Source organism: Marmota marmota, unplaced genomic scaffold (assembly GCF_001458135.2).
Source record: "Marmota marmota marmota unplaced genomic scaffold, marMar, whole genome shotgun sequence".
Classification (NCBI taxonomy): domain Eukaryota; kingdom Metazoa; phylum Chordata; class Mammalia; order Rodentia; family Sciuridae; genus Marmota; species Marmota marmota.
Window position 1 is genome coordinate 13943700 of NW_026000185.1, and position 20833 is coordinate 13964532.

A 20833-nucleotide genomic window follows, 5' to 3' on the forward strand; every position below is an offset into this window, starting at 1 on the left:
TGTCTCCCCTGGAGCCCCAGCATCTGAGCATGGTGCCTGGCACATAGTAGTAGCTCAGAAAACGCTTCTTGAATCAATGAACGGATGGATGAAATGCAGGGCATCGTGAGCCTCCTCTAAGGTCACACAGCAGAACCCCGTTGAACCCAGTTTCTCTGAGCGAGCTGTGAACTCCATAAGGACAGGGACTGATCTGCTTCTCCTCCTCACAGGATCCTCCGTACCCCCAGACAGCACCTACGTGTAGTAGGTGCTCAGCAAATACTTGTTGAGTGAATGAACGACTTCAAAGGCGGATCTTTCAGAAGGATTATTTGCCACTCTCTTGAAGGAAACAGGGGCCTCGTGTACAAACACGTCACGAGCCCCATTTAGACCGCAAGCAGCATTCAAAGACCCAGGCGAGGATTAAAGGGCAGAAAATGCGAGCAGGCTCACACCAGCGTGGGCTCCCTTTTCCAGGGCTGGAGCGCCAACCTGCGCCTCCGCTCCCGGCCGGCAGGAAGTGAGCTGGGAGACACAGAGCTCCTCCGTCTGTCAGTGAAATGTCAGGGTCAAGGCCACCGAGACCAGCGGAGGCAGCCAGACCTTCAGGAGCTCTGAAACAAAAGCAATTACAAATTCACACCAGAGGCCTCTGATAGACTGACCCGTGAGAAAAGGACACCGAGGATCGGTTAGAAACAGGGAGTTTTTTTCCTATCTGCTCAGAAGACTCGTGAGAAAAAAAAGGCACCCATTTGGGGTAGAAAAATAGGAAGATGTGTCTTCCCAGGTGGGCTGACTTGAAAAAGGCAGGCCATCCTCCGGCTGCAGGCTTGGTACCCCCTCCACAGGGCACTCTTATGCAGTGCCCAACCTGCTCAACCATCCTTAGAGACCCTGGAGGCTATTTACAGAGGGCAGATCTCTCTAGAACACCCTGCCCCCCCAACTCCAAGTTCACTAATACTGGGTTGGACTAGAGCTCAGGTTAAACAGGCTGGTGTGGCAACCCCGTGGATCCTAGTGCCAGGAGCCAAGAAAGGCAGTGGGTGCATAGAGTCTCTCTCCATCTAGATTTGCAGACAATTCAGGAACCTTGAAAATGAAGGGCCTCAAGACCTTTTCTTTGTGGTCAGAAAGCTGAAAAACGAGTTTATGTGTGTGTGTGGGGGGGGGGGGTTGTGTGCTCACTGCAGCACTAATCATGGTTCTTGGCACATAATGGATCTCAACAAATATTTGTCACCTGTCAGGTGAATCCCGTAAAAGGTGTTAGAGGTGAACCCAAGAGGAAGTGCCCAGGGGCAGGTCTGGAGTGTGCATACGGGTGCAGGTGTGTGTGTGTGGAGTGGGTAACAGGCGTGTGTGTGAACGTGCAAACGTATGTGCATGCAACTGAAGGTGCCTATGCTTCTGAGTGTGAAAATGTGGGTGTGTGCGTAACCTCAGGGGTGTGTGCAGCCACATTGCGACCGGTGGCTGAGCGCGCCTGGGTCCCCGGGCACTGTCGTGAGGCAGCAGGAGTGAGGCGGCCCTCCTTCTCTTCCAGGCTCAGCCGGGTAGGCCAGGCTCTGTGGCTCTCCTGGGGCTCAGGCAGAAGCCCCAGAGGACGTTCTGGAGCAGGTCTCTGTGCAGGAAGGACCCGACTTACCCAAACTCCTGGAAGCAGCCCTGGAGACTGTGGCCTGGACACCTTTGTGGGGGAAACAGAGGGCAGAGCCGTGAACAGAGAAGGCACAAGGCCGCAGGTCTGGCGGGAAACCAGCCCCTTCAATCTGCTCTGCTCCTGGCAGCCAGAGCCATCTTTCTGAAACCCAGGCCTAGTCACATCCCCGCCCTGCTCTGGGCTCTCCAGTGCTTTCAGAAGAAAGGCCTGACATCTCAGCGTGAGCTAAGAGGCCTTGCGTGGCCTGGCTCCCCCACATCAGCTCCTTCCACATGGTTCCCAGCATGCCCGGGCCTCTCTCAGAGGCTGCAGGAGGCTGGGCTCCCTCCTGCCACAGGCCCTTTGCTCATGCTGTACCCACTTCCTGGACTTCCCTCCCTCCTTCCCTGCCCCTCTTAGTGGATGCCACTTCCCTTTCCTAATCTTAGCCTTATTTCTCCCCAGTCCACTAGACGGGTTCCCTTGTCCCTAGAGCTCGGGCTCCTTTTGCATTTTCTTGGCTGCAGAGAGGACGGTTGCAGGCGGACATGTCTACGTGGGGTTACGGGAACAAGGCTCCCTGTCCGCAGGGTTGGAGCTTCTGCCTCTCACAGACCCCAAACACCAGCCCAGGGCCTGGCACACGGCGGGTACCCAAGACACAGTTGTGCAATGAACGAATGGAACTGCTCCTGGTCCCTCTGTTCCCAGGGACATCCTCAGGAGCCGGACTCTGTCACCTGTCCTCTCCCAGAGAAAGTCCCAGCCAGGAGCCCCGAGGAGGGAGCGGCCGTCTCACCTTTCCGAGTGATGGGACCCAGGTTCAGGACACGGGATGAGTCTATGAAGCCCCCACTTCGGAATCGGGCCCTGGAACAGCTCTACAGGGACAGAGTGACAGAGGGAGCCTTCCGTGAGGGAGGCTGTTGGGACCCCGGCATCGGAGGGGGCTGTAGGATCCCGGGGCACCCTCCTGCCTGGGCGGGGGCTGAGGAGGCAGAGGCAGGTGTGAGATCGGGTCTAACGTCTGTCAGGGTCTCGGGCAAGTCACCTAAGTTCTCTGGTCCCCCTGTCCCCCTTAGCAAACGGGGCTGGTGACACGTCCCTTACACCGTCTGTGCCCATTGGAACCTTACAACAGGTAAGGTGCCCAGTGCTTTGGGCCGGCAGGTGGATTAGCCGTCCCCCGGCCGGGTGCAGGTCACTGAAAGCAGCGATTTCCCAGCATCTTGGGTTTCCTGCTTGGCCTTGGCCACCCCGTCACCCTGTCCCTGCTGACCTGGTGCTAAAACAGGGAAGCAGCCAGTATGTTTGCTTTCTCTGGGACCTCTGGCCAGATGCCTCGGGTCATGGGACAGGGGCGCTGGCAGGCTGGCTGGCTGGCTGGGGGCCGGGGGTGACTCACGGGCTTGCACTTCTCGTTGGCGGTGTCACACAGATACACTTCGCAGTGCAGGTAGACCAGGTCGTAGTTACCAGCGAAACGGAACATCTGGACGGCGAACCGGCCCTGCGGGGACTCTCCGTTCTCCACCACCTGGATGGTGGGGTCCGCAGTGTGTGGACACCTGATGGTGGGCGAACGGGATGTCATACGAGGGGTTTGGTTAAGCAATGACTCTGAAGCCCAGACTTCCTGGGTTCAAAGATGGCACCACCACCACCACCTGTTAGCTGTGCAGCCTTGGGGAACGGACTTCATGTCTCTGAGCTTCAAAGTCCCCATCTGTATACAGCAGGGGATAATAACTGCAGCCCAGGTGGAAAGATCATTGTGGGGATTAAATTAGTTTATTTTTCCAAGTGCTTCAAACAGGATGTGGCCCTCTGTGGGTGTCATCTATATTTGATCTGAATGCCATCTAAAAGCCAGCACTTTCTGATTTGGAAAATGCCATTCAAGGCTCGTCAGCTACTCTGTGCGGTCTACAGTGCATCTGTCGCAACAATGCAAACGTCAGAGGTGCTGAGTGTCACTGACCAAGCTGAAGTGTGTGCACCTGTCTGTAGGCGTACACAAGGACACCGAATCACACTTACAACCCCCAAATGGCACACGCAGAGACTCTCACCCGTCGGGAGGTGTGGACAAACTGGGGCAGGCAAACTGGGTGACCCTCTGCTATTTCCCCACGTTTTTCTCAAAGTTTGATTTAGAAGACAGGGCGAACGTGACATTGAGAACTGAGAAAGGGACTTGTGGGGGTGGCAGTCTCTGCCCTGTGTGCCTCAGAAGTCAGATCTGATCCTAAAACCACAAACTGCTCTTGATAAAACGAAAGCAGCCTCACCTCCCAAAAAGCAGAGAGAGGTGTCCCCCATGGCCAGTGACCGCCCAAGGACACCCCCTCCCAAGCAAGGCACCCAAGTGTCCTCTCCAGCAACCCTTGGTGTGTCCGACTTTTAATCCACTTACATATTTTGATGAAATATATTCACTCCCTAGAATCTTTAGATCAGGACCACAACTGTCAATCACCTTCCGACACTAATAGAACAGGATCAAACAAATGAAAAGGTCAACAAGAGAGTGCTAGACACTTTAATCAGACACTGTTCATCGCACAAAGAGCTAAAACAGAGTTAGGCGCTCTTTTTTATTGCAAAGGGATATTCCTAGTAACAGAGAACATCTAATTAGCACCTGACTGAGAATCTCCCCTTTGAAACCGAATAGGTCAGACATGACCTCTTAGGATGCTTTCCCTGACTGTGCTATTAAAATGGCAAACGCGGCGCGGTGGCGCACACCTGTAATCCCAGTGGCTCGGGAGGCTGAGGCAGGAGGATCATGAGTTCAAAGCCAGCCTCAGAAAAGTGAGGTGCTGAGCAACTCAGTGAGACCCTGTCTCTAAATCAAATACAAAGTGGGGCTTGGGATGTGGCTCAGTGGCCAAGTGTCCCTGAGTTTAATCCCCAGTACCCCCCACCCCCAAATGGCAAACACCCTTCATTTTCCACGGCCTTTCTCCACTAACATACTATAGATTTCACTTTCATTTACTTGTTGATCTCCCCTTCAGAATATAAGCCATGCAAGAGCAGAGCTTTTAGTCTCTTTTACTCACTGCAGAATGAGAGCCTGGCACACAGGGAGCCTCCAGGGTATCTGTTCTACTTGTGGATGAAATGCTCTTACTCATGGACAGGGTCACAGTTTTCTAAAGCCTCTTGAATAAAGGCAGCACACCTGTGTCTTCCCATTTCAACTGGTCCTTGGCTAACAGTGCCTGCTCCTCCTGGCTCCGGGCCAGGTGCCAGGCTGCCCGTGGCTCTGGTCCTGCCTTTCCATCAGGAAAGGAGCCCTTTGGTGCTCTGGGGAAACTCCTGCAACCCGCCTCAAATGTAATGTTTTAAAAAGCATGCAATAAAATATTTTAAAGATTATATGGGAAACTAAATGGTAGCACATTTCTTTTTTTTTTCACATTTCTTAAAATATTAAAAATTTTGATATATACTTTACATATTTGCATAGATATTATATATAAATGTATTTGCACATATATATTTGATAGTGCATTAAATGGTAAAGTGCAGTGGAAATTCTAGTACTATAGTAACTAAAAAGTATTGATGAGTAGGACTGCAAATTGGTGCAACCACTCTGGAAAGCAGAATGGAGATTCCTCAGAAAATCTGGAATGCAACCACCATTTGACCCAGTTATCATCCTCCTACTCCCCAAAGGACTTAAAATCAGCATACTACAGTGACGCAGCCACACCAATGTCTGTAGCAGCTCAATGCACAATCGCTAAACTATGGAACCAACCTTGGTGTCCTTCAACAGATGAATGGATAAAGAAATTGTGATATAAATACACAATGGGATATTACTCAGCCTTGAGGAAGAATGAAATTATGGCATTTGCCTGTAAATGGATAGAGATGGAGACTATCATACTAAGCAAAATAAACCAATCCCCCCAAACCAAAAAACTGTTTTCTCTGATATGTGGATGCTAATTCACAACAAGGTGTGTGTGGGGGGGGAGCTAGGGAAGAATAGAGGTACTTTAGGTAGAGGGGAGTGAAGGGAGGAGAGGGGGTGTGGGGTAGGAAGGATACCCCAGAAGGAATTGTACATTATCACCCTATGGACATGTATGAGTCTACATTATACAACCAGAAGGAGGAGAAATCATACTCCATCTATTATGCTGTATCTGAGTGCATGGTACGGTCGTGTGGAATTAGATCACATAAAATGCATCGAGGAACACTGCAGTCTCTTCTAGGTGACTCTTCTTTGCTTTTTTCTTTTCCTGGTCTATATTCCCAATGGAGAGCCACATTTTAGCTCGAGGATAATGAATATCAAGATGCACTTTTCACCCATCCAGGCCCACAGACCTCCCCAAGCCCCACCCATGGGCGGCCCCGCCTGGGAGCCCTTGCCTACCTGTCCTGGATGATGAAGTATTTCAGGGGGTCTGTGGCATTGCCACTGGGAGTGGCATAGCAGTTGGTCATCAGCAGGGCAAACCGGGACACGTCCCCTCCATCCAGCATGGTGCCCACGTACAGAAAAGCCTCGGTGGACAGAGCCACGGAGGGGCCCTGGTAGGGCTGCGTGTAGGTCGAGCTCTGGAAGAGCGCCATGCGCACCGTGAACTCGCCCGTGCCACCCACGCTGATGTTCAGGGCGCTGCGGGCAAGAGCGGCTGGTCAGGGGACCCAGCAGGGCGGCCACAGAGGGCGGCCCTGCCTGCTCAGCACTCCTGGAAAGTCCCTGACAGTTCTCTGCATCTTTGTCCAGCAGCTGGACCAGAAGCCACTCACCATGACTTTGCAAAGTGCGACAAGCAAGCAGGGGTCACCTTGGGGTCTGGTTACAATGCAGGTTCTGATTGGGTGGGTTCAGGGTGGAGCTCAAGGTTCTGCGTGTCTACCAAGCTCCTGAGTGGTGTGACTCGGCAGATCTGTAGACCCTATCTCCAGTGACATACCCGGTCCCCCTCTTGGTGGCCTGTGCTACAACCCCTGGGACCTTTCAAGATGGATCAAGCAACTTCTGGAGGAAACCGCCTGGCTTCCTTCTTTAGTCTGGAACAGCAGGTGAGCCGTGAGGAGCTCACAGGAGCTCGCAGACCCGGGTCTCAGCTCCTGGTGAAGTTCTAACCTATGTCAGATGACGGGGTTTTACAAATGGTTTATTTTGTGACCTCATTGAAAACAGTCACACTAATGTGAACTTCACTGGGTGACCCTTCAAAGGACACTGTCACATGAAATAAAGTACATGAGAATACCCAGGGAAGTTGGAGCTCAATCACAGGTGAGATTTCTAGCTCAAACCCAAATAAGGTCTGATCACAAGAGGTGTCACCCTGGCACCTCCCAGGCCTAGGACAGGACCAGGTTGCTGCAGGACACTCCTTGTCCACGTGGTGCTCCTGTCAACAACCTGCTGTGAGCGATCTTCTTCCTCCAAGTCAGCCACACACCCTCAACTGAGCCCAGAACCCTTCCCTGAGTCTGGCTGGCCCAGAGAACACGTAACCCCAGGCAAGCTTCAAAGTGCAGGTCACCATCTGGCAGGGGCGCTCGACCTGATGTTTGAATCCCAGCTCTGCCACCTACTAGATTTTACAACTTTGGGTAAATGACTCAAACTTGTCTGAGCCACAATGTCCACATCAGTAGAAAAGAGGAGGAGGAAGGGGAGGAGGGGGAGGAGGGGGGGATGAGGAGGGGGAGGGGGAGGAATATCTACATTCTTAGGGCTACTATAAGATTTTAATGAAACGGTCTGTGTATAGCACTTTGCCTGACATATAGTAAGCGCTCAATAAATGCTAATTATGAATACGGCTGTCCTTTTTCCCAATGTTGGCATCCTTGGGGCCTGTGATTCATTCTATTTGAAGACTTTCCATTTTGTTTAGTGACAGGATGGTCTCTTTAAAAATAGTAAAACCTAGCCAGGAGTGGTGGGTCAAGCCTGTAATCCCAGCAGCTCGGGAGGCTGAGGCAGGAGGATCACGAGTTTGAAAGAAGCCTTAGCAAAAGCGAGGCGCTAAGCCACTCAGTGAGACCCTGTCTCTAAATAAAATTCAAAATAGGGCTGGGGATGGGGCTCAGTGGTCAAGTGCCCCTGAGTTCAATCTATGGTACTAATTTAAAAAAAAAAAGGCAGTTAAACCTCATGCGGTGCCCATCCTGGGGGGGATTCTCTGGCTCACCTCTATAAGCAACCCCCACCCCACCAAGGCACCTCCAAAGAGCATAATTCGTAAATGCTCTGTAGTCAGACATCTTCAATTTACAGAGAAGGGAAACTGAGGTCAAAATTTGGGCTATGATTTGCCCAAAGTCCCATCGCAGGGCTGGACTGAGACCCCCTCTTCTTCCCTCCTTTCTAAAAAGCCAGAGACTCTAATATTTGATTCACATCTGCAGGACACTGCTGTCCTCCTAAGAAAAGTAGTACAAGTACTGTCCAATCCCTGGCTGACATCCAGAGGGGCTGGATGACATACCGGGTCCTTCTTCTTCTTCCTCAGGGGGCTGACACCCAGACCTGCCCCAGGGGGACCCAGGCTGTGGACTCCCCAGAGCAAACTGGTCAAAATACACCAGAGGCCGGATTTGGATTTGGGCTCCAGGGTTCCTCGCTGGGGCCCTTCTATAAGTAACCCTGACTCCCAGTCCCCAAGCCCAGCTCCTTGGGGGTGGCAGCTGCCAGGGCAGAAGAGTTGGGTGAGGAAGGAGTTGTGGGTGGGGCTGCCCAGGCGTAACTGGAGGCCCTGCCAGCCGCACCTGACCATGGGCTGCAGGGAGGTCTTCAGGCTGACAAGCATGTCCAGCGGGTAGGAGCACGCGAAGTTGATTTTGATGTTGACGTCGCGGATGATGATCTCATTCGCCAGGTAGAGGGTGTTGCTGTAGGTGGCATGGGTTTCATTCCTCTGTGTGGGAGGGCGAGGAGCGGGAGAGAACCAAGAGAATCTTAGACTTTGATGCTGAAACAGGTTGTCTCCAGCCACCTGCCAGCTGCTGCCTTCCCAGTCTCTGTGATTAAGAGTTATGACAGCAGTGAGCATTCGTGAGCACATGTCACGTGCCAGACCCTGAGCTACATGCTCTTCCACGTTACTGAATTAGTCCCCTGATGAGCCTAGGAGGCAAGCCCCTGCTTGGTGAAAGAGGAGACAGAGGTTCCGAGTGACTGAGGCACGCAGCACGGGGGAGCTAGGAAGCCGGCCTCTTTCCAGTAGCCCATGCTTCATAGCAAGTCGTCACAGTGGAATTTCACCTCGCGACCTTGGCAAATGACAATTATTTACTTTCTTCTTTTCTTTTGCTTTCAGGGGATTAGAGAGGCAGAAAGAAGCAAATGCTCCTCGCTCAAACCTTTTTACCTCTGCATCCCATTGGAGGAGGCCTCTGTGGGCAAGGTCCTGGGTCTCCAAGTACCCTGCTTCCCAGGGCCACTGGAAACCAGCAGACCTGGCTTCTGATCCCAACGCTGACCCCTACTGGCTGGGAGTAATCACTGCCACCGACCTTACTTTTCCCATCTGTAAAATGGGCAACGATCACCTGGATCTCCTCTGTATTTGAAGGTAAGTAACATTTATTCAGCGCTTACTAAGTGCCAGCCACTTCAGACGCATTGACGGGTGACTCACTGAGTCCTCTCAACAATCTGGTGAGCTCCGATTTAGTCACTCAGCCAGGCCACAAAACTCGCCCATGCTCACACACCTGCTAAGTGGTAGACCTGGGGCGTGACCAGGCAGTGTCCGACCCTGCCCCAGGGGGACCCGGGCCTACCGTTAACACCGTCCCGCAGGGGCCCTCCTGGGCGGGGGTCACCACAGACATCCAGTCCCGCTCGCCCTTCTCTCTGAAGCCGGAGCAGTGGCTGTCCCGCAGGTACATGAAGACTTTGTCGAAGCCCAGGCTCTTCAGCTGGCACTTGCCCAGGGACACCTTGATGTCATTGGCCCCACATTCCAGCCTGCGCTCCAGGTTGGAGATGTCTGCAAAGTCAGGAAGGACAAGATTTGGGGCCTGTGTCTGTAGTTCAGGTGCCCAGCAGTCCCCAAGGGTCAGGCCAGGGTGGCTGGATTGGGCACCAGCTGGGATGCTCCACCTTGGAGCATCTCTTGGAGAGATGGGGACACAAGACTGCATCTGAGTACCCCTGCATGGGTCCAAGGGTCAACCATGCAGCCCACATTCCCCGAAGGGGGGGTTGTACACAAAATATGGGATGGTTTGGGGGAGATCTTTGGTGGTCCAGCATTAAATAGTATTGAATCCAATTTTTAAAAAGAAAAGTAAAAGTTAAGTGTAGTTTCTTTCCAGTCTCTCTACCTGAAGGGGACAGTTCTCACTTACTGCTAATGTCTTTATTACTATGTACTTGTGACTTTTCCCCTTAAGCAGGGAGCAGGCCTTGGGCTCAGCAGTGACAGCCAGCTAGAATTTTCATTGGCTAAAGTACATCTTAATTTTTCAGTGTTTTTAGAAAATTGCTTTACTGCAATCATTGCAATAACTTTCTTTTCTGTTGATTTGTTTTGACAGCTAACTTTCTCAAGTCAGTGTTATTAAGCAGCCAACATGGAGGTGACCACCAACATCCCAAATGAATTTGGAGATGAGATGCAGTCCATTTGAAGAAAAATGGGTTTAATAATGAAATCCATCGGTTGAAGGGCACCTAGGTTGGTTCCAAAGTTTATAATATGTCAAAATACATTCTACTGCCATGGATCACTACCATGTCTAATAGGAACAAATAAAAAATATAAAAAATAATAATAAAATTCACAGCATAGGTGGTACTTGGAGAAAGCAGAATTGGGAAATTGGCACTGGGTTGTGACAGAAATCATGACAAGCCTGGAGACACCAGCCATCTCCAATAATTGTCATATGAAGAAACTGAGGCTCGGAGATGGCCAGTGCCCTGCCCAGGATGCCAAGCTGGTCAATAGATACTGGAGCCTGAACTGCAATGCCACAGGTGGCTTGGGTGGCCTCTGGCTACATGGTGGCAGCAACTTGTATGTCCACTGCAGGGTGGGGGACCTCAGAAAGGAGGATGAGTGTGAGGTCCCTTAATCCCTGGGAGCTTTGGGACCAACTAAAATGGCACAGGGAGCCAGTTTTAATGAGTGTCCGGGGAATTTTCCTTTTCAGATTGGATACGTGTCCCCTGGGTTATATCCACAGCCCCCCCCACCCCACCCCGGAATGTGCCCCTCCCCCAGTCTCTGACACTTTCTCAACAAACCACCTCCGCTCCGCTGTCCTTACCGGTGACGTTGAAGTCCTGTCTGCACTGGCAGCGCCACCTGCCGTTATCCGATATGCAGTCCTCGTCCCCACTGCACTCCTCGCACGTGCCCTCCACGGAGCTGGGATCTGCAGGACCACAGGGGACAGACAGAGCGTCAACAAAGACACACCCCATTCCCCTGTCTAGGAGCCGGCGAGGAGGGGCGTGGCTCACCTGTGCAGTAGGCCAGGTGGCACTCGGGGGCCGCTGTCAGGTTGTAGACGTAGTAGCCACCGGCACAGGCCTTCACCTGGACCGGCGTGTCCCACAGGCAGCAATGACCGCTCCAGTGCGCACAGGCTGTGCGGTTCACGATGCCCTCGTCGCTGGACGGGTGCGTGCCGTTGAGCCACATGGGCGCAGCCGTGTTGCAGCGCAGGATCGGCACGCAGGTCTCGGCCAGGCGCATGCCACCCGGGCCCACAAAGCGGTACCAGCCGCTCAGGTCCGTGTCACAGGTGTACCCAGCCCCGTACTCGGTGCTGCGCCAATATTCGTCCAGGATGCGGTGCGCCTGGCACGGATCGGCGCACACCAGCTGGTCCCCCTCGGGCACGCAGTCCAGCCCTGGGCCGCAGGAGCCCGGGGAGCACTCGCAGTGCCATCCGTCGCCCCCGTAGCCCTCGGGGCACATGCACAGGTAGCTGCCCTCCACGTTGACACAGGTGGCCAGAGCGTGGCAGCGGCTGAGCTCCGGCTCGGCGCACTCGTCCACGTCCACGCAGCCCTGCCCTGGCGACAGGCGGAAGCCATCTGCGCAGACGCATGCGTAGGAGCCCAACGTGTTCATGCAGCTGCTGTTGGCGGAGCAGTTGTGCGACCCTGGGATGGTGCATTCGTCGAGGTCCGCGCACACGAGGCCGTCACCGGTGAAGCCCTCCTGGCAGGAGCACGTCGTGACGACCCCGTTCTCCGTGCAGGTGGCATTGCTGTGACACTCAGAGCACCTCCCTGCATCCAGAAAAGACCAGCCTCAGAGCGCGAGCAGCTGGGCTAATGGTCAACCAAAGATCCCCACCCTGCGCCCAAGGGAACCGATGTTCGCTCCAAAACAGACCTGTCACCTCCCCTGGCGATGTTAAGCTCATTGTCTACCTTAAGCATCACCTTCAAGTTGTGTCTTCCTGACACACCGCCCCACATCCAAAGGAAAAAGCACAGGATCCCCCATACTTTTCTAGAACCTGCTGCCCCTTGGTGGATTTTGCCCATTTTATGCCTTCTGTCCAAGGCCCCTTTCCTGCTGGATGAGCTTTTATCAAGAAACTGCTCAGTGTTGCCTGCTTTCTGAAGACCTCCCCAAGTCCACCTGGCAGGGCTGTTGTACTTTGTTCCTCCACCACAAAAATAATAGTTTAAAAAAAAAGCTGTTGTTTAGTGAGCATTTACTACATGCTAAGTAACAGGATATACACTTTTCACTCATTGTCTTCATGAATCCTTCCCAGCGGCTCCTTGGAATCTGTTTTTATTTATCTTTATCTTAAAGACGAGGGAACTGAGGTTCAGAAAGATTAAGTCACTTGCTCAGATGGGAACAGCAGAGCCATGACATGCGTGCAGATGGCAGGGCCAGAGCGTGGGCTCTTAACTACGGCCCAACAATCGTATTTGCTGTGCTCCAAAGAGAGGCTAAAAGTGGGGTGAGGGCGGTGAGCAACCCAGGGAACCACCTCTGAAGGTTGAAAGGGGAGGTGTTTGGGGGTCGCCCTGGTGTCTGCAAATCCCCCGTTTGGTGGAGTGTGCTCCTGACTCTAGTCAAGTGTTGGAAAGTCCTCGTGATGCTCTAGCCCCGTGCTTCTCAGTGTGAGGTCCAAGGACCACAGTGTCAGCATCACCTGGGAGTTTGGTAGACATTCAGAGTGCCAGGCCCGGCTGCAGACCTGTGGAAGCCAATTGCATTTTAGCAGATTTTCCAGGGGAGTCCCGTGCACTTTACAGCCTAAGAAATGGACTTAGAATAAAGACTATGGAAATCCCAGGCAAGAGAGGGGAGGGAGAAGGAGTGCTTCCTCAAAGGGCGCATTGCAGCACAACTCACGCATGCGCACATGCGCGCACACGCCCCACTTACTTGCTTCCGAGGAGTCTGTGGCTACAGCTCTGATGAACCAAGCGGTTGCCACTGTGACCATCAGCCACCAGGTCAGAGAGAACAGACGGCCCATCCTTTCTGCTCTTCCCGGCTGCTTCTGGTCCTGGGAACAACTGCCCGAGGGCAAGGACGGGTTGGCCCCTTGGGATTTCTGCCCTGATGCTGAAAGTCCTGTGATCATAGGTCAAAAATGGGACAAATGCAGGACCTGACTCCCTTGTCTGTACTTGGGAGGAAAGCCTTGGTTGTACGCTGTGCGACTCCCGGATGAGCCATTTATGTGGACTACAAATATGTGCCATGTGACAGCCCCTAGCTTTGGTGGGGTTTCCTTTCTGCTGTGGCACCCTCATTCCCACCCACAACCCACCCTTGAGTCCCAAGTCTCAGCGCATTGCACATTTTGAACACTAAATCTCTCACTAGGAGCACCAAGTGGCAAGAAGGGGTAGTGCTCTGAACTCACCACCCACCTTACCAGAGGCAGCTCTGGATCTTAACAGCCAGCGCCGATGCTTTGCCTGGAAACATTGAACTGACTCAGAGCCATTCAGCAAACACTAATTGAGTAGCTACTATGTACCAAACAGGGAGCTAGGTGCCAAGGAGAACAATGAATAATGATAAGTCCATGTCTCCATTGCTACTCAAGTATGGTAGAGAAATGTCCTGAGATAAGCCAAGGTTGATGAGAGATGATCAACCTTCACAACACAGCACCATGTTTCTAGAGTGGTCACTTATTATGTCACCCAGTGGGTGAAGTAATCCCTGGTGGATGGGAGTTTCCAATTCTTACTGAGCCTACAAACGTGTTTCAAGTCCCTGTACTGGCAGTCACTACCAGTGTGACCTTGGGCAAGGTACGTCAGTCTGCTAAGACTGGATTTTCTCATTTTTGAAGAAGGGATCACTGCTTCCAGAAATTGTGCCAAGTTCAGTTATGAGAAGTCCCTGCCCTCAAAGAACTCACATTCTAGAGCCATGTTTTCTAGACCTTTGTGACTAACGTATGCCATAAGGAAAAGATGTTATGTCCTGATTCAGGGCAGTTGCTCCTATGTGTGCATGCAGACACACACACACACACACACACACACACACAAAATCAATCCAAGTTTTGTCAAACTATTCTTATCCTTACTGTGCACTGCTTGCTGACATATTGCTTAATTAAAAGGAATTTCATGTTTGCTCATTACCATATTCCCAGTGCCTGGTACATAGTAGGTGCTTAGCTAATACTCATCAAATGAATGAAAAAATAATAACTCTGCCCCCCCTCCCAGGGTCCAAACACTTGACTTTCTCACCTACCTCCCTCAAATAGAATGGAAGCCAGCAGAAATGGGGAGATGCTGGGCCAGGAGAAGAGAGCCACAGGGTGCCTTACCTGAAGCAGAAGGGAAAGGCTGGTCCAGGCACAAGTGTGTGCCTCCTATTTATACACACATTGGCCCCTGGTGGGCACTCTCTCCTCCAATTAGTCTCTGGTTCTGTTCCTTGAGATCTTTTCCTTGGGGGTGGGGGGAAGTCTGCTTTTTACCTTTGGCAACATGTTGGCCTGTTCCAAACTGTGAGGTGGTTGTTTGTCCCCTAATAACTGGAGACACCAAGTGACTGACCTTGGGGTCCCCCGTGCCTGGAAATACAAGGTCTCTGTTCTGCACCTTTTGACATCCAGAGATTCCTGGGTTAGACATTAACTGGGCAGGCAGGGCCTGGACTTTTTCTTGGTCACTTACAAGGACAAGGTGGACCCAGAGAGTCAGGCAGATGCCAGTCCCTGAAGCCAGCCTGCATTAGGGTAAAAGGGCTGCTGGCTGCCCGTGATGGATGGGTCCCCATCCTGGGAGGGCTCCTTCCTGCTCTCCATCCTCACCAGATCAGCCTCCTCCTCCAGGGTCCACACATGGGCAAGAGAGGGGCCGAGAAGGGTATAAAGTCAGACCAGGATATCCTGGACCCGGCCCACTCTGAAACATGGAGATCTGAATTCCCATGTGCAGAGGGGGCCCCTGGGCCGTGGAATGACTTTATGATTTAAATAGACTGACTTTGGAGTCAGCCAGTCTGAATCCTAGGTCTGCCCTTATCATGTTTGCTCATTACCAGATCCCCAGTGCCTGGTCCATAGTAGGTGCTTAACTAATATTCATCAAATGCATGAAAAAATAATGACTCTGACCCCCGTGGACCCATTTCTTTCTTTTTTGTGGGGCGGGGAGTACCAGGGATTGAACTCAGGGGCACTCGACCACTGAGCCACATCCCCAGCCCTATTTTGTATTTTATTTAGAGACAGGGTCTCACTGAGCTGCTTAGTGCCTCGATGTTGCTGAGGCTGGCTTTGAACTCGCGATCCTCCTGCCTCAGCCTCCCGAGCTGCTGGGATTCCAGGCATGCACCATCCAGCCCGGCTCATTTCTTAATCTTCCTGAACTTGTTCTCCTTGTCCACAACAGGTGACCGCCCATCTCCCTGAGAGACAGTGGTAGTTAATGGAGATGGCGCAAGTGAAGGCGCATAGGGACGATTTCGTTCATGGAAATTCTACAAATGCTGCTTTGCCCATGGACAGTCACAGAGGCAGAAAATGGCCTGAGTAGTTGGGAGCCATGTCTCCTGACCCTGTCCCTTGTGGGTGGTAACCCAAAAATCAGTAGAAGAGAGGATGTCATCATGATGAGAAAAAAATGCCTGTGAACTTGGGCTGAACAGGAAATAGAACCACGGCCTCCTCACTGACTTTTGGGGGATTTCCTTCATCTGTCCCATGTACTAGTCCTTGGCACTGGGACAAACACCTTAGGATAATTTCACAGGAGTGAATTTTCTGAGTCAAAAAAGTTGGCACAGCACAAAGACTACGGGTACCTCTTCCCAAACAGCAGCCCGCAGAGGTGTTCAAAAAGTAATTGCCAGTCCCCACCACAGGACTCACCAGCTCTGAGCCTGGCTTCCATTTATTTTGGCCAAAAAGATAAGAGGTATCTCATCATGGCCCACTTTCGCAGCCCTTGGGCGAAGAGGGATGTTATCATCTCTTTGTTTGTTGAATTCCCATTTATTCTTCTTTCTAGAACTAGCGGTCGGTAGCCCGTGCCTTTCTGAGGAGGTCCATGGGCACCTAGGCTGGGTGTCCTTGAGGGGTTCAAAGCTGGCGACTCCAGGGGTTTCTGGAGATGACAAGGTGGGACAAAGGGGCGCTGGGGCTGGAATCTGTTCCCAAGTGTCACAGTGCTTTCTAGTTTCTGTGTTTGATCTGTCACCCCTTGTTGCCTTCCTGACTGTGATGATCCCCGCTGGGGACAGCTAATTTCCAGAGACAGCCAACAACTTGCTTGCCAGGGGACCTTCCCAGGCTACCCACCACTCCAGAGCCCGCGTCCGCCTGCCTCATGATGGGGCCTTCGCCTTAGGGGCACGTTTCCCACTCTGTTCGCCCCAGGAGACACCCAGGAACCAGAAAGCTGGGCATGACCCCTGTGCCTCAGGCCCCCCTGGAACCATGAATCCTGGCCAGTCCCTAACCTCTTACTGGCCTCTCCCATTTTTTTGCTGTAGACACCCCAATAAAGGCTCTTGCTGCCTGACCCCCAGGTGCTTCGCCGTATGCCTCCCCCGTCCCCAGTCCCCTCCCCTCCGAGGCCTGGCATGTCCCCACCTCTTGGGATCTGTGAGCATAAGAAGCCATCTTTATATATAATAATATAACCTACCTTTTGAAACGGTAGACATTGTCCTCGCTTGACCCAGCTGGGTCACCCTAGTGTCTCCAGATGGTCACTCACCCACCCTCCTCAGGTCTCTCTCCTCAGCCACACACTTGAGGACAACATGGTGGACTTCACTGGAGCCCCTGCGCTGTGGCCTCTCATCCAACCTATTTACCTACGTCTCTCTTGTGATGAAGGCCCCCTCCTCCTTCCTCTGAAAGATCCTCTCATGACCTTTCCTTCCCTGGATCCCTTGCTCCTGTATCTCTGCTCTCACCCCCTGGTGTGTTCACCTCTGCCACCCACTTCTGCAAAAACAGTCCTTGGATCCCACACGCATCCCACCAATTTCTGCCCTCTCTGTGGTTTTCATCACCAAATGTCTTGAACGATTTATGAGCATATCTCTAGGTCACAGCTGTATAGCCCTTGAGCAGCCAGCTCCATTGACATTGCTCACGAAGGCCATCCAAAACCTCCCTGTTCAAATACAACCAATATGTTTAATCTTATTTTCAGGTCAAGGTTCACTAAATGCTTTTGAATGAACCTCGCTTGATCTCTTGAAATACTCTTAACTTTCAAACAGGGACAAGAGACTTAATTTTAATAATCGCCACAGCTCTGGCATACAGAATACTCCTCAGATGTCACGTGTTGTGTTTTTACATCAGTCACGGGAAACAGTGAATCGCAGCAATCCATGTTACAACCCATGGCAGGTGGGAGGTGGAGGGGGCCACAGGCCCAAAGTTCAGAGAGGCTGGGGACCTTTGCCAAGGTGACACAGCTAGTCAATGCTAACTCCAGACTCAAACCTAAACCTCACTCAGATTTAGCCCTCTGATGGACTGTGTTCCTAGAAGGTAAAGAACACTCCATGTTCAGCCATTGAAGGTTCTTAGGAGGATTTTAGGTCTTTTCCGAAAGAGTGAAGCTAAGAAATGGAGTGTTGGAAAATTGGTCAGACAGAATACAAGAGATCAGAAGCAGAGGTTAGTAGGTATTGGGAAGGGGCAGAATATGAGCTAAGGGAGAAGACCTTCCTCATTGAGGGATGTCACCTGCCCCATGCACCTATACAGAGTCCCCCATCTGAGTCCCACTCTGAGGCCGCAGTCATATCTGCGGAACTTGCAAGCGGCACACCTGTTCTCTGGCTGGTGGCTGGTCAGGAGCCCTGTTCCACGTGATTCTCAGCAGCCCCTGTGAATCCACCCTCAGCCAGCAGCCACCTGGCCTTAAGTGGAAGCAGGTGAGCCTTGTCCCGTGTCCTGAATACTAACACCTGCCCATGTCAGGGTGCCTGGCACAGGTGAGTTCCAGGGCCCCAGGCTGTCCCCTGCTTCATCTGGATGCAGACAGGCCAGGCTGGGGGCGCAGTGGTATGGAAATGGGCTCTGGAGGCCTGAACAAAAGCACAAACAGATCCTGCCTAGGTGACAGGTGGGAAGTGGAGGGGGCTGGATGATTTACAGATACCACAGTCCCTAAAATAATACCCTTCTCCTCAACAGAAGTCTTATTAATGGGCTGAAATAAATGACACAGATCAGCAATATGTGTAGTAGGCTGAATAATAACCCCCCTCCATATGTCTACACCCTAAACCCTGGAACCTGTGACTATTGTCTTATGGGACAAAAGGGACTGGGCAGGAGTGATTAAAGGTCTTGAGATGCAGACGTTACCCAGGCAGGCTGGATTCAACCCCATGGTGCTTACAGGAGAGATTCTGGGGCAGAATCATAGGAAGCAGGAGATGGGAGGATGAAAGTGACTCCAGGCTAGAACCACAAGCCAAGGAATGCAGGTGGCACCCATGAGTTAGAAAAGGCAAGGAGAGGGATTCTTCCAGAAGGAAGCAACCGTGATGACGTAGCCCAGGGAAATGTGTTTCTGGCCTCCAGAACTCTCTGACAATCAATTTGTGGTTTGTTGAGCCATGAAGTCTGTGTTAATTTGTCAAAGAATACAGGCTCTAATTTGGATCTGAAGACCCCGGCCTCATCTCTTCCTTTTGGGGTGACCATGAAATCACGTGTCTCAGAGAAAGGGTACTGCCTGATATAGTTACTTGGTCCATAGACGTTTATGAAGCATCTACTGAGCACCAAGCAGAATCCTAGGCACTGGGAACACAGTAAGAAAGAAAACAGATGTGTCCTCCTTCATGGTGCTGACGTGCTGGGGCAGGAAGACGGGAACAGGTGGCACACAATTGCACTGTGAGGTAATTCAAATATTAGTGTAAATATTTAAATATCTGTATCCAGGAGGGCTTCTTTGAAGTGGTGACACTGGAACTGAGATTTGAATAATGAGCACAGTTACATGAAGAGCCAGGTGGGGGCAGGGAGTGTTTCCTGAGGGGAGAGCATGTTAGGCAAAGGGGATAGCTGCAAGGACAGAGAGAATGTGGTTTGTTCGAAGAATGGACAAGAAGTGGAACTGGAGCCTAGAAAGTGAGAGGGAGGGAGGGAGGGAGAAGAGATCGGCTGGGCAGACCTTCAGGACCTTGCACATAGGTGAGACGACTGGATTTTATCCTAAAAGCAATACAGATGTCGCTCTGGGGTTGAAGTAGGGCAGAGTTGTAAGAACTCACAGCTGTGACTTTTAAAACATCAGCCCAGCATTTGTATGAAATTTGGGTGCTGGGAGAAGAGAGGTATAGAGTAGCAGGAATGATGAATTACCAGGCTTCTGCAGCTGAGAAACACAGTGACTGGTACAGGAGACGGAGTGAAGTGGGTAGAGCCACGAGGAAGGAAGTGGGAAGGGCTATGTGGAAGGAAGTGGGAGGGGCTATATGGAAGGAAGGAAGTGAAGTCACATGGAAGGAAGTGGGCGTGGCTACATGGAAGGAAGTAAAATCACATGGAAGGCAGTGGGAGGGGCTACATGGAAGGAAGGAAGTGAAGTCACGTGGAAGGAAGTGGGAGGGGCTACATGGAAGGAAGTGGGTGGGGCTAAATGGAAGGAAGCGAAGTCACGTGGAAGGAAGTGGGCGGGGCTACATGGAAGGAAGTGGGAGGGGCTACGTGGAAGGAAGTGGGAGGGGCTACGTGGAAGGAAGTGGGTGGGGCCACATGGAAGGACGTGGGTGGAATCATGTGGATTGGTAAATAACTTTTATGGTAGTGAAAGGAAAGGACCCCATGGAGGATGCTCCCAGCACAATTGCTTGAGTGAGCAGGTCACGTGTGAAAATCTAGGGATAGTCTTTTAGAGTTGAATCTATTCCTTGCTGTGCCAAAATGCAAATCAGTTGACCACATTTGGAAGGTTCAGTCAAACTCCTGGAGCTCCACCCTGGCAGGAGGTGGTAGGCACAAGGTTCAGTGCAGTGTCTGCGGTGAGATTCTGGGGGCTCTAACCCAGCAGCTTTCTGCGTGATCCTGATTGCCTAACCTCTCTGTGCCTCAGTTTTCTTATAAGAATCTCAGCCTCCAGTGATGCTCTAGAATTAGATGAATGAGTGTGTAAACACTTATTAAATGTTGCTCTGTGGCTTCTCTCACATCTGTGTGTAGCTCTCCAAAGGCAGTATCAACCAGGAAAAAAAAAAAAAAAAGAGGTAATGAGTAAAACAGGGCCAACGTCATTAGGGGTTTTATTCTCCAGCACCCACCCACCCTGCCATAATGATATATTCTTGGAGTATTCTGATCCACTCAGAAATGACACCAGACCTGAAACGTGGGCCCCTTCCTCCTGGCTTTGGAGAACCTAAAGTTCCTCCTTGAGTGTTAGTTTCTTCTCTGGTGTCAGAGATCCTTTTGGCTTCGTGACCACCTCCTCTTTCTTAGCTGTCATCTTCTGCCCCACTGGCTCTTCCAGTGTGGTCGCATTCTCCTGGTCGGGCACCGGCTGATCGGGGACCGGCTGCTCGGGCACTGGCTTCTCGGGCACCTGCGGCTCAGGTGACTCTTTCTCCATAAAAGGTACTTCTTTTTCCTCGGCTACTCCCTCCTCCTCTATCACTTCATTTGGTTCAATAGACAATAGCTATCAAAGAAAAGGTGGAGAGAAGAGAGGGAAGGGGAAATACATGTGATGACTGACACTGTAATTGTCAAGGTTCTCTT

The 20833-nt window shown here is 51.8% G+C and overlaps 2 protein-coding genes across 5 annotated transcripts in view; both read right to left on the bottom strand.

Annotated features, from left to right (window-relative positions):
- Window positions 1–494: 494 nt before the first annotated feature.
- On the bottom strand, window positions 495–14568 carry Umod (uromodulin). Of its 4 annotated transcripts, none has more exons than XM_048789593.1 (11): window positions 14341–14468; window positions 13003–13194; window positions 11103–11879; window positions 10907–11014; window positions 9413–9621; window positions 8396–8544; window positions 6036–6281; window positions 3036–3198; window positions 2430–2511; window positions 1637–1678; window positions 495–599 (listed from the first exon to the last, which is right to left on the bottom strand). In XM_048789593.1, exons 2-11 carry the CDS (start codon window positions 13094–13096, stop codon window positions 538–540), a joined length of 1932 nt encoding a protein of 643 aa, XP_048645550.1. In that variant the 5' UTR covers window positions 13097–13194; window positions 14341–14468; the 3' UTR covers window positions 495–537. The 4 variants fall into 4 exon arrangements, with proteins under 4 accessions (XP_048645550.1, XP_015347052.1, XP_048645552.1 ...); XM_015491566.2 differs by having other exon boundaries at window positions 502–599; window positions 14417–14568; XM_048789595.1 differs by having other exon boundaries at window positions 502–599; window positions 13003–13136; window positions 14417–14561.
- Window positions 14569–20341: 5773 nt separating this feature from the next.
- The window catches only part of Pdilt (protein disulfide isomerase like, testis expressed), a 36208-nt gene continuing 35716 nt past the window's right edge, over window positions 20342–20833 (bottom strand). Inside the window, exon 13 of the mRNA XM_048790070.1 lies at window positions 20342–20753. Coding sequence (XP_048646027.1) covers window positions 20475–20753 — 279 coding nt within the window. The 3' untranslated portion in view covers window positions 20342–20474. The remainder of the gene's footprint in view (window positions 20754–20833) is intronic.

Bases quoted from the DNA above. Each gene is read 5' to 3' on its own strand.
- Umod (XM_048789593.1), bottom strand. From the start codon at position 13,096: ATGGGCCGTCTGTTCTCTCTGACCTGGTGGCTGATGGTCACAGTGGCA. The intron at 11,880-13,002 runs GTAAGTGGGGCG...TTCTGGATGCAG, and splicing joins CACAGACTCCTCGGAAGCAA to GGAGGTGCTCTGAGTGTCAC. The intron at 1,679-2,429 runs GTGAGACGGCCG...TCCCCCACAAAG, and splicing joins GGGTCCCATCACTCGGAAAG to GTGTCCAGGCCACAGTCTCC.